The sequence below is a fragment of the Ailuropoda melanoleuca genome, chromosome 1 (assembly GCF_002007445.2).
Source record: "Ailuropoda melanoleuca isolate Jingjing chromosome 1, ASM200744v2, whole genome shotgun sequence".
In the NCBI taxonomy this organism is placed as follows: domain Eukaryota; kingdom Metazoa; phylum Chordata; class Mammalia; order Carnivora; family Ursidae; genus Ailuropoda; species Ailuropoda melanoleuca.
In genome coordinates this window covers 209,396,574-209,414,198 of record NC_048218.1, presented here as the reverse complement: position 1 = coordinate 209,414,198, position 17,625 = coordinate 209,396,574, and the positions used below count along the sequence as shown (strand labels likewise).

The 17,625-nt window shown below is 55.2% G+C and overlaps 1 protein-coding gene across 1 annotated transcript in view; it reads right to left on the bottom strand.

The window, feature by feature from the left end:
* DPP6 (dipeptidyl peptidase like 6) overlaps window positions 1–17,625 on the bottom strand; it is a 737,488-nt gene that overhangs the window by 64,450 nt on the left and 655,413 nt on the right. Inside the window, exons 11-16 of the mRNA XM_034639891.1 lie at window positions 15,299–15,422; window positions 13,475–13,513; window positions 8,842–8,949; window positions 6,732–6,823; window positions 5,871–5,918; window positions 4,104–4,222 (exon numbers count right to left, since the gene is read on the bottom strand). Of these exons, the coding sequence (XP_034495782.1) occupies window positions 4,104–4,222; window positions 5,871–5,918; window positions 6,732–6,823; window positions 8,842–8,949; window positions 13,475–13,513; window positions 15,299–15,422 (530 nt within the window). The remainder of the gene's footprint in view (window positions 1–4,103; window positions 4,223–5,870; window positions 5,919–6,731; window positions 6,824–8,841; window positions 8,950–13,474; window positions 13,514–15,298; window positions 15,423–17,625) is intronic.

Below are 17,625 nucleotides of genomic sequence, written 5' to 3'. Positions count from 1 at the left end.
CCTTCCCCACGGTTGGTGTCCTTACAGGGAGAGGGAAATTGGGGTTCAGACACACAGGGAGAAGCAGAGATTGGGGTGATGCATCTACAAGCCAGGGATCACTGAGGATTTCTGGAAGCACGAGAAGCTGGAGAGAGGCATGGAGTCTCCAGGGGGATCAACCCTGCAGACAACTTGCTATCTCACTCTGGTTTCCAGAACTGTGAGGGAGTATGTTTCTGCTGCTCTAAGCCCACCCAGCTTGTGGTAATGTGCTATGGCAGCCCCAGGAGACGAATATGGAAGGGGAGTACTCTTTTCCTTAAACGTAACACTGGGGTCGTCCAAGACGGGAAGGTGGTGTCCCAGCTCTGCAGGAGATGCAGCCCGGCTTCTGAGCTGGTGCCCCAGGACAGCTGAGGAATCAGTTCCCGTCACACATACTGGTCTGAGCGTGAATCCAAAGCCATGTCCACACTGCCTGGGCTAGCTCATTCGGAAGGCTGATAAAAATCAACCCTTGCCTATAAGAAGCTCTGGGGAAGGGACAGGTGTTCACGGAGCAAAGACGAAGCACGGAAGTGTGGGACAGTATGTTCAGTGCAGGGAACTCTAAGGTCTCTTTGGGTTACAGTAGTAATTGCAAGGAATCAGAAATGGGAATATAAACACCAAATATAAGGAACGTGTTTTACAAATTGTGAAGAGATGAACAAATATTAGGTATTTCTATCATCACTCATCTTACTGGGTCAGTGAGAAGAACAGTAAGTGTGCAAACCAAAAGCTTATTGATATTTCCTGGAAAATCATTATAAAATGTGACATCATAACGCAGTATTTTGGATACATCGGGCCTCACTGCCAGACACTAGAGATTTGGAAAGAAATCTAAACATCTGTATTTTAAATATGTGGGTGAATTTCCACAAGGTTCTACTGCATTGGTTTATAGGTTTCCTCACACGAGCATTCAGTGACCATCTGAAACCCATGTTTTATAGATAGAAATATTGGCACAGGTAGGAGGGGCTCGCTAGGTAAGGAATGGATGTAAGCATTGCAAACAAGTCTTTCCTTACCTATGCTATTTTAATCTATTGTGTGCAAAAGTATAAAAATGATTTATGCCTTTAAAAATTTTTACACAATAAAAAGGAAGAATTAAAGAATTACAGGGGCGCCTGGGTGGCTCAGCGGGTTAAGTGTCTGCCTTCAGCTCAGGTCCTGATCTTGGGGTCCTGGAATGGAGCCTGAGTTGGGGCTCAGTGGGGAGTCTGTTTCTTCCTCCCCACCCTCCGCTTGTGTGCATGTGCTCTAATAAATAAAATCTTTTTAAAAAATTATAAAGAAATAAAAAAATGACAAACCTTGAGAAAGCACAGAGTGAACGTTAAGGAAGCGTTGGAGAAGACAGCACGGGATGATGGGACTAAGTGGAACTGTGATGCTGATGAGGGTGAATGTCACCCGCACGCCAGGGAAGGACCATAGGCCCAGGGGATCGAGCTACCATGCGAGGCACCGTCCTGTAAGTTAAGGGGACAGGCCCACAGCAGAGGAACTCACCAAAACCCATCCTAATGGCAGGTGCACAGACGAGCAGCAGGCATTTACATGGGGACACAGGGGTGTCGCAATTTCGCGGTCTTACAGCTGCTCATCTGATCCCTGGCCCTGCCGACACCCCCGGCATGATAGCCTGCGGCCACTCTGACTGGGCATCTGTCAGGCTGGCTGCTGTCCACTCTGTCCTCATTCTAAACCCTTGGCCTATGGCCTCCTCCTTTGTCCATACTGAAGGGTTCACAGCTCCCTGTGTGACAGGCCGAGCTGTTGTGAACATGAAGCCTTCCCAGATCTCCCCTCCCCGGATTCACGGAGAATCCCCTAATGGCATTACGTTTTCCTCAGTCTGGATGGGAAGGCTTGTTGTTGCTGTCCTGGCTGCATGTTAGGGGCCACATCCATCTACCCAGGGCTGCAGAAGCAGGGACGAGAGCTTCTGGAGCCGGGGGTGGGGACGTTATGTTGGCCGAGGCTTACAGGAGTCTCCAGAGCAGCCCTGGGGTATGGAAGAAACGCACAGGGGAGGATGTTTAATGAACACTGCTGTGGGCTACACATGTGGGCGCACCTGAAGCTCGGCTGAGAAACATGGGGGTGAAGAGAATTACTGAGACTTAATTTCGGTTGTTAAACTGGACATCTTAAATGCAAGCCTCTGCTGGGCAGGTGGGGGCTCCCAGGCTGCGGGGGCCCTGCCACGTGATCTCAGCGCTTCTGGGACGGATGGGGCTCCCAGGCTGCAGGGTCCCCTCCCCACGATCTCAGTGCTGCCCTGTGCTCCTCCTACACTGCGCCTCCTCACGACACTTCACGCTCTGAGCCCACCCTTGCCTTCATTTGAAGCCACCTCCTCCGTGAGGCCTTCCTTGCTTCCTCGTCTCCAACACAACCCCAAGCAATCAGACAGAGAGTGTAATCACTTTCTTCGGAAGCCTCACCCCATGGCAGTTACCGGCAATGCTGGTGGGGGACCCCCGGAGGCAGGACCTGGATGAGCTTTCATGGCGGCTCAGTCTCCCCTCACCGTGCCCAGGGCCTGAGGGTTGGCGGCTGTTGTCTTTGTACATGTGCACCTTTTTAGAAAATCCCTTTTTAAAAACGAGGTTTCGATTAGGTTTGGGGGGCAAGGTTAATTTGGGCATTTGAGTTACTTTAGCTACAAAAGAGGTTAATATAAAAAATATTTACAGAGAAATTTTGTCGACAAGAGGGCTAGCTTATGCTGACCTTAAGATAAGGCAATGCGCTAAACATTTAAATGGATTTTAAATGATGAATCCTTGTCTGGGACGTTCTTCTTTAAGTTCACTTCGATCTCTCGCTTCTGTATTTTGTCAGGACGTTTCTGTGTTTAGAGTGACTTCCTCCTCCTGGACACACGACTGGGGATGTCTGACCTCCCAGCGGGCTGGCTGGCCCTTTCCCTGTCTCTGCCACACAGACCTCCACATTCTCCCAAGTCGTAGGCTCCTAACGATCCTGCCGTGGGCGGCAGGTGTCACTGGCCTAGCAACCAGGAGACCTGGATGCTGGTCCCTGGGTGTCAGACTCACCAGGAGACCCTGAAACACCTGACTTCCTGTGGGTGAACGAAGTGATGGACTCCCAGCTTCTTTCTTGCTCTGGCTCCCTACGACTTCAGCCACCGGCTGTCTGCTTCCCGGCACGCACAGGAGAGAGAAGTTTGGTACAACAACCTTCGAGGGGTCTAGGGAGGCTAATGTTGTATTTCAGAGGTCCCCCCGTTTGTCTCCCCATTATCTTGGGAGAATGTCCGGGGCTGAGCCGTCCTGTTGTATTGCTTTTCAAAATTTTGGAAGATACTCGTAAAGAGGCTGAGGTCGTGCACTGGTGAGCAGCTGCAGAGGCTAACAGAGAGCGCACTCCCTTCTCCACCCACGACTCGCAGGACGGAGCTGCTCCGGCCTGGTCAGTCCCACCTGCGGTGTGGTCTCACCCTCTGAGGCAATGTCCGCGGCTCTTCTTTCAGACATACTCTGTATGACCATATTTATGAGCACTCACCTTCTCAGGGGTTCGTACCTTGTCTTTCTAGGATATGAGGACAAGATGCAAAGGTACTGGTTTGCCTACGATGGGATGTGGCTACCGTTCTGTGTATCCTGACTGGTGTGACTGGGAACTTTCTGTGATAAATCATCCATGAATTGGGTCACAGGAGAATAATTTTTTTTCCTGAGACTTGTTTTCTATCACCTCTATCCTTAAATATGCTTGAGAAGTTAATCTTTGAAATTCCTTTATTACCGTTATACATGGCCTACGTTCATCAAGGGTGAGATGCTCACTTGCCCACATCCCAGGACCGTTTATGGGAAATGTCGACGAACTCTGGGATTAACAGTGTACAAATACTCGGATGGGCTGTACACCGTGAGGGAAGGGGTAAGACCCACCGAGACGCGGTGCCGTGACCTGCTGGCGGGAGCCCGTATGGGGGACTGGGCAGGACCCCCGTGTTCTGGGACGCGCTCCCACCGCCACCGCCTCCCCTGCCCAGCATCTGGGCGCCGGCCTGCCATGCCCCGGCTTACCTTCACACTTGAGCAGGAAGAAGTCGGCGCTGTGGCTGAAGGACGCACTGAAGTACGTGCAGTTCTCCACCAGGTCACAGGAGAGGCACTGCCTGTTGAAGGTGCCCACAGTGCTAGCGCTGGAGGAGAAGAGACAGCGGGCCGTGAGCCCTGCGGACAAGGTGCAGACCCCCAGCCTGGCTCCCGTCCTCCCCATGCGCTCTGGAGTCCCTGACGCTGCGCCTGCATGCTGGGCATCTCGTGTCCCTCTCCCGGAATACTCTTCTCTGTGCCCCCTTCCTGCAGGGTGGGCCCCCCAACTCAGAAGAGCTCGTGGGACTACTGCTCTACACGGGCACGCTCTCCAGTGTGCTCTTGGTCATCTGTGCGTTTATCAGGCCCATGTGCCCCAGTGTGAGAGGGACACAGTGCTCGGCGCTCTTATCTGGTACTTGGTACCCAGACCCTTTGGAGCAGGAGATGGCTTTCCAGATCTCTGGATTGTCTCTGAGGGCCTGGCACTGGCGCATGGCGCATCGGGAACCCCAGAGACGGGCTGAATTGAACTCTGGCTGCTCCGGAGTGGGTTCTCCTGTAGAGTGGTACAGAGAGCTGGTGTTCCTCACTCGGTGGGCCTGGGGGAGCAGGAACCCTGGACCCATACTCATCAAGCACAATTTCATATCAAGAAGGTCTGAAATGTGTTTCCAAAATGATAATACCGAGGGGTCTTTGCAGACAGCTGGAGGGAGTTCCTGCCTGGGCATTTTGCAGGGGAAGGGGTCCACTCTGACCCCAGGCCACACTGGAAACCTGTTTAGAGGGGTGACCATCCTTCATCCCAGTCAGAAGACAGCCTTCCAGCCTATGTGTAAGGTAGAGGAAAAGGCAGGCGGTCTGCCTCGATCACCTTCCATTCTGTGGGGGACCAGACTGATCTAAGTTATCCTGGCAGACACGCCCAGACACATGGAGAAGCGAGCCTGTGACCCCATGGGTTTGCCAGAGTTTTCCTCCCTCCAGATGGACTCCCCTGAGCCGGCTTTTATACTCAGCATATGCACCGGTGGGTGGGAGGGGACACTGGTCCACCTGACAGGCTTCTCCTGCATCCCCACATGGGGAGGGGAGCCAGGCCTCGGCTCCATCCAGACCGTAAGTCACCCTCTAGGGCTCTCAGGTCCACACAAGGTGGCTGGTGTGCATGTAGGCCACCGCCAGCTGCCACCTCCTTCTAGTCTGGAAAACATCGAGGACGTAAAAGTTGCCCTATTTCCACCTCTGGTGATCCTGTCTTGGAGGCTGACACCTGCTCTGGGGAGAACAGTCACTGGGGAAACGCTGAAGAGGGACTGACCCTGGAAGAAGTCTCCTTTCCAGGATTCAGATGTCACCCCCTCTGCCTTCTCTGAGGTTACAGAACTGACCGGGGTCCTAGCAGGTCAGCCAGGATGCCGAGACGGTAGAGCAGCCTCCTCCCCACCCAGCCTCCGGCACACACCCCACCAGACCTGCCTCCGACCAAACCCATGAGAATGAGTCCTCCAAGTCATACTTGAACAATGGTGAGAAGGAAAGACCACTGGCTATCAACATGAGAAACTGAGTCAGGGGAACTCATTTGACAAAAGCAGAAAAAGAAAATAAGAGCTTCGAATGTGGTGCCTTCTGCAGTTCTTGCTCACGGTCTCCGGGCTCTGCAGGGCTGCCTGTGGTGGGCTTGCCCTGTGGCCCTCCTAGCGCCCTGCGGCCTCCTCGGGCAGAGCCCCGAGTGCGGTGCCCGCCTACCTGTAGAGCTGTCTCCTCCGCGGCAGGTCCTCCGTGCTCAGGAAGTAGCTGCAAAGACGGTGGGTGGGCAGGGGTCAGAGGGCTCCCGGGCGGGCTTGCCTTCCACCCGCCAGGCTCTGCCTGCGCGCACGTCTGTTGGTGCTGGGGACAGACCAACTCCCCCGCTCAGGCCCAGCCCGGTGTGTGTGCAGGAGGGGACAGCCACGAGCCACACACCTGGGGAGGGCAGGGCGAGGATGGTGGCGGCGTGTCCCTGGACTCAGATGCAGGGACTTCTCTAGGAGATTGTTAGCCTCCTGGAGGGCCAGGACCCAGCCAGGTAATCTCATAGAGCCTGGGGCAATGACGCTGGAGGGGTGGTGTTCACCTGCCACGTGGAGCACGGGGCGGGCGCCTGAACTCTGGTCACGGGATCGGGGCGGAGCCGCAGCATCCGGCCTGGCCTCCAGCACCTGAGCTGAGCCCTAGCTCCCCTGTTACCATCTGGATAATCTGAATCACCTGCTAATCAGTAACTTAACATCTCTTCGTCTCAGCTTACTCGTGTTTGGACAGGGGAGGCAGTAAACGCATCCTGTGGGACCGCTGTGCGGAACGAGAGGATGCTCGCGGGGCACTTCGCGCACTGCCTGGAACTCGCAAACAGCATGCGGCTGGCCTGCTGCAACCGCCACCCGTTTCTCCCCAAGGGTCTGGCTGCTAGGTTCCCTCTGCTCAGTGTCTTGCAACATTGGAAGTGGGGCCCTTGAGACACTGGACCTAGGGAGTCCCGTGTGACTGAAAGGAGGGGCAGGTCTTGCAGCGCTGGCTCAGGCCGTGGGGCTAGAGGCCGGCCTGCCCACCCTCGGGAGCCCTACTCACATCTTATTCCGCTTCTCGTCATAGGACAGGATCTTGGTCACGTCCCAGTCTCCGGAGGTGATGGACTGTATGTTGTCATTGCTGCTGTTGGGCTGAAACACCAAACGGGACATGGGGGAGCTGGCGAGCCCGACCCACGCTTTGTTCCTAACTCTGGAGCCCCTGCACTGCGAGGCGGGTGCCGTGGGGTGCCGTCTGCCCCAACCTGGCCCTCTCCCCTGGATCCTGCCCATCCACGAAGCCTCAGCTGACCACCCCCAGGCCCCAGCCCTCATGCCTTCTCTGAATGTCAGCAACATAGAGACTAGCAGAGTCCGTGTCCGTCCGTGGAACTTGTCACCCACTAGCCTGAGGGCCAGTGCCTCCACCCGAGACACTCGTGTCTTACGAGAGACATGAATACCACAAAGGCTGCTGGTTCTGTTCTTTACGATGTGTGAATGTCATTACTGGGGTCATTGCTACAGGGAGACTGGGAAGAAAGGAAGAGAAATACGGGGAAGGGAATGAAACAGGGCAAGGAAACAGAGAAGAAAGGAAGGGAGGGAGGGGAAGAGAGGGAGGGGGAAGGAGGGAGGGACGTAGGAGACATGTCTGTTATTCTCTGCCATTATTTACAAGGTTTGGTTTGTAGCCATTTTACTGAGTGTTGCACTCTCTCTTCCTGAGTGCCTCCCAGGGTAGAACAATTATGACAATGACCCATAAGGGAGGGACGCATGACCCTCTTGGCAGGAACGATGTGATCCGGAACAGGGTGTGGAGGGGCCGGTGTGAGGCAAAGGCCGGTGATGGCAGGTGCTGGGGGAGTCAGGTGGGAATCGGATGGTAAGTCAGGTGGGGCCCGTGGGGGTCTCAGGAGCAGGGAGAGCCTGCGGGGGGCGGGGGAGTCTGGATGGCAGTAGGGGCCCGAGGGGATCCTGGGGAGTGGGGTGTCCTCCTGGATAAGGGGGGGCCACTTCCTGCAGGAATGTGAACAGGGTACTCAGTAAATGCTGATCACCTGCATGAATTCAGAGCCAAGACCCAATGAAAACAGTTACACCTTTTAAATCTTGGATAACATGACCCAAAGTGAGCAAACAGGACACTGGGGCTGTTGAGTGAAGGCCACAGTGAGTGACAGGGAAGCAGCCAGAGAGTCTGCTGGGCCGGAGACGGACCACCTGCAGCTCGGCCTGTGCGGAAGCCGGGCCTTCCGAGGTCACGGCCGCTCTCTGCTCCTGCGCCACATGGCTGCCCGCACATGGGGCATCCTCAGCACATTCTTCTGAAACTTTTTGGCTCATATCACAAATATGAGCCTTCTACTTACTGTCTACCCGAGGTTTTTGATAACTACTTAAAATCAAATTGTATTCACCTACCCTGGATCCCAAATGACCTAAGCTGCTTCAGAAATGGGATTCACACTCGGAAGATGAGGGTCGTGGTCACAGAAATGCCACGCCCTCTCTCCACCTTCTTCCTAAGGGCAGAGTTCCCCCAAAACTCAGTGGCAGGGGAGCCACCATGGCCGCATGTGGGCAGCCCCCTGGGGCAACTGCTCGCCAGCAAACAGCCTTCACCAGGCTCTCTGCTTTTGGCTCTAAACCCACGGACATCAGGCTGTGAGCTCCCGGCTCAGTGCTCTGCACACGAGCCACCAGCCGCCGGACTCCTGTGAGTGGCAGCAGGGAGCAGCCGCATAGGTGAGTGATACCTGCGTTTGGCCGGACATGGAGGTGGCATCCCCGGAAGGCTGCGCTGTGAAGGCGCTAGACCCACGGCCCTGGGACAGAGGGTAAGGGGACAGCCCGGCAGGTGGGGAGGACGGGTGGAGGGCACAGTATCGTCAATCAAAGTCGTAGACCCGAGTCCTCGGGTCCCACGGTCTCCTGTGACATTGTCAGAAGAGCCATAACAGGAAGGGTACACGCGACCCACCGCCCTGAGCAGGACCCCGGGACTTCACGAGCCCCATTCTGCCCGCCCCTTCAGGAACCTACCTTCTAGTTCCCGAACCTGGGGCTTGCTCCAGGGCCCTTGCAGATGACAAGGGCACACAGAGCGGTTCCCACGAGGGGCTGTCACCAGCACAGCAAGGAGTTTTAGAAACTGTCGAGATTACCTGCGAGGACGACACGGTGATGTGATAGAATTTCCCTTGTCCCCCCTGTGGGATGGCTCGGACAAAGAAGAACTTGCGGCCATCCTTGGAGAACACCGGTTCTTCGTTCTGTGGAAGAAAGCGAAGCATGCAGTTTAAAGAAAGGCTTCATCTTGAAGAGCTTGACCATGACAATGTACATTTTGAGACCTATTTTCTATGTAATTTCTAATGGGAGATCCGGTGGAAAGAATAAATGGTGGGTGGGGCCGTTCCTCTCCTTGAGAATCACGAGTCAACCTTCCGTCTTCTAGGAGAAGAGGAAGATTGAGGAATTGAGCCCAGACAGACAGACAGTCGTTCCTTAGTGAAGCAGCCCCAGAGCGGGCTTGTGGGCGCACTGAGTCACGGGGCAGAGCCGGCCGTCGGTGCGGAAAGCTCAGTGAAAGCCCAGGGCTGGACAGGGCTCCGGGGGGGGGGGCATTTATCATCCATTATGAGAATGTGGTTCTGAACACTCACAAATCTGATTTTGCCTAAACATGAATTCTACACGTTCGGTCCTGTCTTTTGTTCTTTTATTTCATAAAACCCATCTCACACCGAATAGCCCACCAGGGAGACAAGGAACTGAGAAACAGCAAGCCAGGACCGATTCCACACGTTCTACGATGCGGGTGCAGGAAGCAGTCCTTCCAGGGACCTCTGACCGGAGGAGCATGCGCTGCATGGCACCCACGTGCCGGGATCCACTGCTCCCCCTGGGGGGGTTCGAAGCGGAGGCCTGCAGCGTGTTGCCCCCATCTCTGCACGGCCCCCCAACGCCGCGCAGCCACGGCTCAGCCCCGCCGGCCCCGGGGTCTGGCCACCGCCTCGATGGGGTAAAGGCATTTTGCTACAGCGGCACCTCAGCATTGCTGAGTCTCCAACTTGGAGGTGGCCATCCGTGAACGCCAATTAGTTGGCTACGATCTCTATTTTCTGATTCAAGAAACCCCACGCTAACACAGGCTGAGAACAAACGGTAAATAAGCCCCAGCTGGCGCTGGGAGTACGCGTCTCCCTGCAATGAGCAAATGCGTGCGCGCAAATGCGATGCGCCCAGAGAAATAAACTAACGTGTGATTAAAATGACATTTAATCTTCATGAATATTTGCAATAAAATGAAACCTTTAATCTGCAAATATTTATTTTTCTATTTAGAGCTGGCAGCGTGGTATTTAAAAGCAGAGGGAATGGGAGAGCGAGCGGTGACTTTGGCTTTTTAAATGTACTTCTATTTGCCAACGGCAGGATGGATGCTGCAATATTGCCTTGGTTTTTCTGGGGGAAATGTTTGCACTTTTGGCAGAGAAAAACATGCTGAATAAAGATAATAAATAATTCTGGCCAGATGCTTTGCTGTTATGCTGAGAAGGCCCTCATCATTTTGATGTCGTCCTTACACTGATGAGGGAGCACTCTGCACCTCCCTGGGCCTCTCAGAGACCCGGTCTCTCGGGCACTACGTGTACTCTTCAACCAGAGGATGGGTTCCGGGGCTCTACACCAAATCCTCATGGGTCTGCGTCGGGACGACATTGCAAGGTCACGGCTGGTGGTGATGGAGTGTGTGTGTTGTGGGGGGATGCCTATTCCTCTGGGATATTCCTAGAAGAGAGAGAACTGGGTGGACCTCCAGCTGTGGGACATATACACACTCGCCTCCTTTTGTCGGCTCATGGAGATCCCTGTGGGTCTGTGCTGTGGCCTCGGGAAGGACAGGGGAGGAAAAGAGCGGGGGTTGAGGCTCAGGTCTGCTCCAGCCCACCCGTTTCCCTGGCAGCCAGGGATCAAAAGACCGCTGATCTGAGCAGACTGGGTCTCCCGAGGTCAATGGGACGTCCCAGACTCTGTTCTCTCCAAGGACACGGTGTCCTGCTGGAGCTGGTGCAGCGCCTGTGCCCGGAGCGGTGAGCAGACAGCCGTCAGCCTTGAACACGTTCCTAACTCACTCTCCAGAACCTCACGGGTTCTTGAAGGATGCCGAAACACTTCAGATGACTTCTGAAAGGCAGGGGCCATCAATCCCTTTAAGAAACATCTCTTTGAAAGGAATGTCATGAGAAACTCTTGAAACTGGATTTTCCTACTGCTCCCGGAGCTCTGTGTTAGCGATGTCTGAGAAGTACCCACGAAATCAGGGCCTCCCCATGGTCGTGGGGCGGGGGTGCTCGCCGGACCAGACCTGAGGCAGCACCAGCTGGGAGGAAGTGATCCCTTTATGGGACATGCCATCTTCCACTCAAAGCAGCATGAAGTGTTTTTCAACGGCGGTTTTAAAAACGTTAGCTGTTTGCTCAGTAAGTGCCTTAAAATCTACATTTTAAAACTAATTCTTTACAGTACTTTTGAAGTGCTGACTAGATTTTGCTTGGGAAGACCTGGTTTCCTAAGTCACATCCGGGCTGTCTGTCTGGAGCGTGGACAGTGTTCTCAGGTGGACGACAAGACGTGCTGTTGATAAATACAGGAGCGTCCCAATGCTGACGGTGTCTCCGCAGCGCTGACAAAGAGGCCAGCAAAGCAACTCGGCCCTGCAGCCTGTGGACCACGATGACCAGCCAGGATGGCGGGAGGACAGCGAAGCCGCCGTGCACCCAGCAGCCCTGCCCCCTCCAGGAGAACAACACACTCCTGGGCGGCTGCGAGGAGCCCCTCCCTCGGCCCCTCCTATGCAGATACAGAGGCTGTCCCCCCCCAGCTGTGGTGGGAGCATGTCCCAGCGCTGCCCCTCACGTCACACTCTGCTTCCCCTGCTCCAGCCCCGCCGACCACTAACAGCTGAACACATTTTCTGAATATCTCTTAGGATTACTTTTGTTTGGCACACGTTGGGCTCAGGGGCACCTGTCATCTCCCTTTTACCCCGTGGCCCTTTGAAAGCTGCTCTAGCGGATTCATTTAAAAAAATGTATTGGAGTGAAATACACATAAAACAAAATATTTTAATGAAAGTGAATAATTTAGTGGCACCTGGTAGATTTACGATGTTGTGCAACCAGCACCTCTCTCTGGTTCCAGAACCTTTCCATGGAACTGTTAATCCCGGTCCCCCTCCCCAGCCCCGTCAGCCAGCAACAGCTCTGTGACCTCATTTATTCCGGACACTTCATGTTCATGGACTCACACAATGGTGGCCTTTTCGTCTGGCTCCTGTCCCTCCGCAGAATATTCTTAGCTGGACTGCTCAAGAAGGCCAAACGGCAGAGGCAACCTGAAGCCCATCAACAGATAAGCCAGCTGGGGTCCATCCATACAACGGGAGTGCCGCTGAGCCGTGAAAAGGACGGACGTCCTCACACTTGCTAGCCAGGGGCTCGGGAGTGGTGCCTGATGCTGGTGTGGGGCTGGGTACGAGCCTTAGGTATTGGTGGACCAGGTGACCAGATAGATAAGGCATTCTCTTCTGGTTCTTTCACGTCAACCTCCTGACACCTCCCTGATGTTCTGTCTGATGCGAGGAGAGCATCAAGACGTGTATGTGGTATCTGTGCTCACGTCATGGGTCCAGGGGGCCTTTGGGAACTTCCCAGCACAACATCGGCATTGTTCCCAGCTCCCACTGCAGGGTTCTCAAGCCCTCGCTCTTTCCTGGTATCTTCTCAGCTTGGACTTGGTGCCCAGACGTACTCATGGGAAACAGAAGTGGGTGCCTGGGCTAGCCCTCTTACGGGTAAGACTGGCGAGCAGGGGTCCTGAAAAGCAGTCGTGTGCACTTATGAAGCTGCCCCCCGGAGTAAGTGACGGGAGGCGGGGACAGGCTGCCCATTCCACATGGAGGCGGTGTCACCAGTGGGTCCCTGAGCCTGGTTGATCACGTCAGTAAAGAAGGACGCCTGTGCCCGCTCCACCGCGATTCCTGACCCTCCAGCCTCCTGTGACTTTTCCCATCAATTCTCAAGCAGTTTTCGTCCCAGGAGGCTGGATACGAAGGAAGGAAACTTCTAGAACGCTCTCCCCTGTTCTTTGCCAGGGTGTGCAGTGAGATAAAGCGATGAGGACAGAAAACACCAGTGCTGAGAGCTATGCTATTTTGTGGCAGTTTGACCTTTTTTTGTCAGGGCAGAGGGCGTCCCCGTCAGCCTCTCCCAACCTCCTCGAATCTCAAGCCCACAGAGCCTGTTCGATGCTCATTTCTGACCCGTGCTGGGCTGGGAGACCCAGTGGTGGCTCTGAGGCCAGGTCCCCAGGAAGGCTCAGGCCGTGCCCCAGCGGGGTCCACCTCACACGGGACACCCCAGGAGCCCACGGAGAGAAACGGGCTACCAGCAGATCCCTGTCCTCTGGCCATGGGAGTCGACTGGGGCAACTTCTAGGGACTCATCACGATTCTCCAAAAGGCCGTCCTGCTAACTGAGCCCTGAGAGCTCACCACGAGACCTCAAGACTCTCTCCCTGGCTCTGTGATTCTGCGGTGGTGCTCCAGGCCACGGGGAGCAAGGGCGGGAGGGGCTGAGCAGCGCCCCCCCCACAGCAGGAAGCTCTACGGCTCTGCCTGGGGACTGAACGGGAGGGGCCGCTTGGCTGGGAAAACACGGGAAGCCCCGGCGCTGGGGATCTGGCGGCTGGCGCAGACGAGAGAATGTGGGAACGCAAACGTGCAGTAGTTACCTGTCTGTGGAGCCAGGCTTCGCTTTCATCCTCGTGTTTCTGAAATGAAATAAGAGCATCAGAGAAAAGATTTTTTTGCAAGTTTTGTGTCTGTGACCAGCGGTGCAGAAACAACCTGATTCCCCTCCACGGTGGCCGCGCAAGCACAGAGCTGTGGCCCGCCAGGGGAGGAGGCGCCCGGCTCTCCGTGCGTCATCGCTGTGTCGCCGCTGTGTCGCACAGCCCCACACGCGGCTTGTCCCCGACAAGGAAAACGTCACTCGCCCCAGCCACGAGGACGTACGGGGCGGGCACGAGTCCCTCGGAAGACAGCGCGCTTCTACCCTGGGGTCACCCCGCCCACGCAGGGGCCCATTTAAAGGCAATCTCAGGTGCTACACTGTTGCAGGAATTGGCGTGTGTGTGTGCGTGGGCATGTCTCACATTTCCAGTTCGCAGCTCTGAATAACAATCCTCGCAGCCCAAAACTTTAAAAGGACTGAAAATGTCGATGAAAAGTAAATCTCCCGGCACTGTGTGGAAGGATGTACAATGGAAGACAAGACAAAACAAACACACCAGCATTACGACTATGCAATGGGGGGGCTGCTCCGGTGCTGGTCTGGCCTCCAGCTGCGGGAGGGGGGGGCGCAGTTCTTCTGTCCGTGGACCAGTGGCAGGAGGGGTGTTGCATTGCTGACACGCACAGGTCGGGGCACAGATGAGACAAGGTGTAGCTAACCAGCAATTCCCAGCCTCCGGGCTGCATGTCTACTTCCCTCCTTCCCCTCAATAAGCCCATCAGAAAAACCCAGAACCTGCTCTTGATCATACGAAAAACAAGGTACATCACTGACCCACTGGAGGAAGCAGATCCCTGAGCTCACCTCGGCGCTGTGCTTGGTGGGGCGAGAGCTGCTTCCAGCCTCCTGAGCCACAGCAAAGCCGCTCTGCAGCCTCTTCCCTCCCCAGGTGGGAAATGAAAACTTACGGTCCTAAAAGGAGTTTCTGAAAGGCCTGCATGGATTGATTCATGGAGTTTAACTGATTTTTTTTTTAAGCTAGCACGAGGAGGTCGGCCTCTTAGGGCTGGACCTGGAGCGCTGAGATCCTGAGCCCACAGGGTGGAGGGTGTGCCTGCTGCAGGCTGGGGGGCAACAGCGGGGCCGCTCCCTTGCTCTGCCCAGCGGCCAAGCCTGATTTCCATTCTTTCTCGCTCCCTCTGTGCATATTTTTCATTTTGTCTTTCCTACATTTGTTCACCTTCTCGAACTTCACATTAAGTCGGCCCAAGGCCCCTAGTAACATTGCTGGCCTCACTGGTGCCATTAGAGGCAGATGTTGGCCCACCCAGGCACTGACTCACTCAGGGGCCCACCCACCCCAGGGCTGACCCACCCAGGGTTTGACCCATCCAGGGGCCCACCGCTCGGATCGGGTGGAGGACAGAGCTGACGAAAGGGGGAAGCCAGGCTACCGTGCTGGCCCCACCTGGGTCCCGGGGTCTTAGGCCACCCCTTCCCCTCTCTGACGTCCACTGGAAAATGAGGGGAATGCTCGTCGTGAGACAGCTGTGGGCACAGGTAAAGGGGAGTAACACATTCTAGGACTGTGGAGTGCTCACAGGTCCCAGGACCCGACTCCTTGGGTCGCTGAGCGGATCAACCCGGAGTTTAGCAGCAGTACACAACTCATCCACAAGGTGGCAGCAAAGCAGAGGCCAGCGCGCAGGTTCCACGTGGTCTGGGCACAGTGACCAAGCCCACCCCGCCCACCTGGCTCAGAGGGCCCCACGAAGCCACTTCTGCTGCTTCCTGCCATTCGTCCTTGCCCCCCCCCCCGTACCTTTGTGCAGACCCCAGTGGTGGCGTCGCAGAGGGTGAGGATGGACACGTTCTGCGCCCGGCTCAGCCAGTTGACGGCGACCTTGGTGCTGGTGGCCCACTTCACCATGGTGATGTAATACTCCCTGAAAGCACGCAAGCACACGGAGTCAGCGGCTTTGCCCACGGAAGCCGGCAGCCGGCCACATCCCAGCCCTGCAAGCTGGGGCCAGCGGCGGGGGCATGTCAGTGGTGGACGTGCCGTGAGGCTCTGACCTGGGGTGTCTGGACCACGTGTGTTGGTACTGAGCTCTGCTGGGATGCCGAGTCCCTAGGAGCGCAAGGGGGGTTCTGTCTGGGCTGCTCCCTGCGCATGCAGTGCCCACGGCCCAACCACCAGCTGCCCGTCGGCTGGAGGCTGATTGTGCCTCGGTGCTGCCCCGTGGGTTTTAGAAGTCAGGCTGCTGCAGACGCCGACCTACCGGCTCGATTTTCTCACCACAGCCCTGGGGCAAACACACACGTCCAGCTCCCTGGGCAGCAAGGAGGTCAGCCGGGGGCCAGCAGAGCGAGAACCAGGGAGGGGCTTGGAGAGAAAGGCATTCACAGAGTGTGAGATGCTGTGACAGCACTCGGGTGCGCCGAGGAAGGCTCTGTGTTCCCTTTCCCTCTGCTGTGAAGGCAGGACACCCAGGGACATTCGCCAGCTAATTAGGGAAATTGGTTCATGGCTCCGGCATCAGCAGCCTTGGTTTGATACCCTAGATGTCACACGCCTGCTTTCACCCAAACCTGAAAATACCACAGTGTTCTAGGCTACCCTGTATTTAGCATGGGGGGTACGGGGGCTTCCGGTAATTAATTCAACCACTCAGAGCCCTTCAAACACAGGACTTTTAGGGAAAAAAATATATATGTTTAAGAGGAAGAAGAAAATACCAAGAAAACAAGCGTACAGAAAGACTATCCCTAGGTGAATTCCAAGAATGATCTAGAGGCCAGCTAACCCTGTTCCGTCCCCTTCCCCATCTATATCTATAATGAGATCTATTGTTCTGCATGATTGCTTTGTGGTCTTACAAGATGCTTTATCCCTAAAGACGGCTGCACATTCTCCAGACAATGCCTAGCAGGCTGCAAAGGCACGTGAGCATGCCCAATGATTATTCTCAACAGAAAGGCCGAAATCACCAGGTGCTTTCAACTAAGCTTGGGTTAAGTAGGAGAGGAGATTAAATTGCCATGTATCCTATTTCTCGAATCCACCTGTTAATCAAAACTTTAAATAACCTGAGTCAAGAGCTGACTCAGGCCGTCACCTCTGGCGTCAGGGGTGGGGGAGGCCCTGGTGCTGTCCATCCAAGTCCCGGCCCATCTACTGGGGAGTGGCTGGTGAGGATGCCACTCAGGCATAATCCAACTTTCATGATTTTCAACCTTCTAAATTGCTGTGATTTTTGAAATAGGTCTGGATCTGCTCCTACCATCTGCTCAGCGAGCCCCCAGGGCTCGGGGACCTGGTCCCTGTGTTTACAGGATCTGCCTTCCCACCCAACGCCGTCAGGCTCCTGCTCTGAAAAGGGGCATGGCCTTCCAGCAAGTCCTCTGCGGAGGCTGCCGTGCCTGAGGGCTCGGAGCCCATTTCTAAGGTGAGGTTTGAATATTTGTAGGCATGGAAACATTTATTTAGCTTGACCCTGCAGAATAACTCAGGGTCTGTGCCCAGGCCTTGCTTCTCATATACTCTTATTCTTCAATCACAGTATAAACAACCCCCGGGTCCCTGCCCGGTAGATGCTCGAGACTGCTAGCTGGAGGGGCCACGGGGACGGACACGAGTGAACTCCTGTCCTCCCGGACCGTTGGGCCTGTCGGACGCAGACATTCATACTGAGTGTGTGGTGTGGGAAGTCACAGTGATGGGCAAACACATTTCATCTGGATGAGATCAAGGAGGAAAGTTAGATCTCCTGGAACCACCGGTTTTTTTTTTCCATGGTCCCCACACTGCTTAGGGAGGACCCCATCCTTGGAAACATTCATTTGTCCTGTGTGTCTTTCTAGGTTTTATGGTAGTGTTTTGCACAATCTTCACATCTACCAAATATAAGTCTCTCTCTCTTTTACTTTCCTAATTTGTGATCTGACGCATGTCGTAGAAAGGAGGAAATAACTGCACGACGGATCAGGACAGTTAAACCTGGACCCACCCTACCTAGTTGTGTGGACCCCAGCAGGGGCCCCGATGAAGGGCAGGGGCAGCGCCCCCCAGGGGTGTGCACGGCCTTGCTTCCACACCCTACTTCACGTGGAACTCGAAACCTCAGTTCCTCATCGTGTAATGTGAAT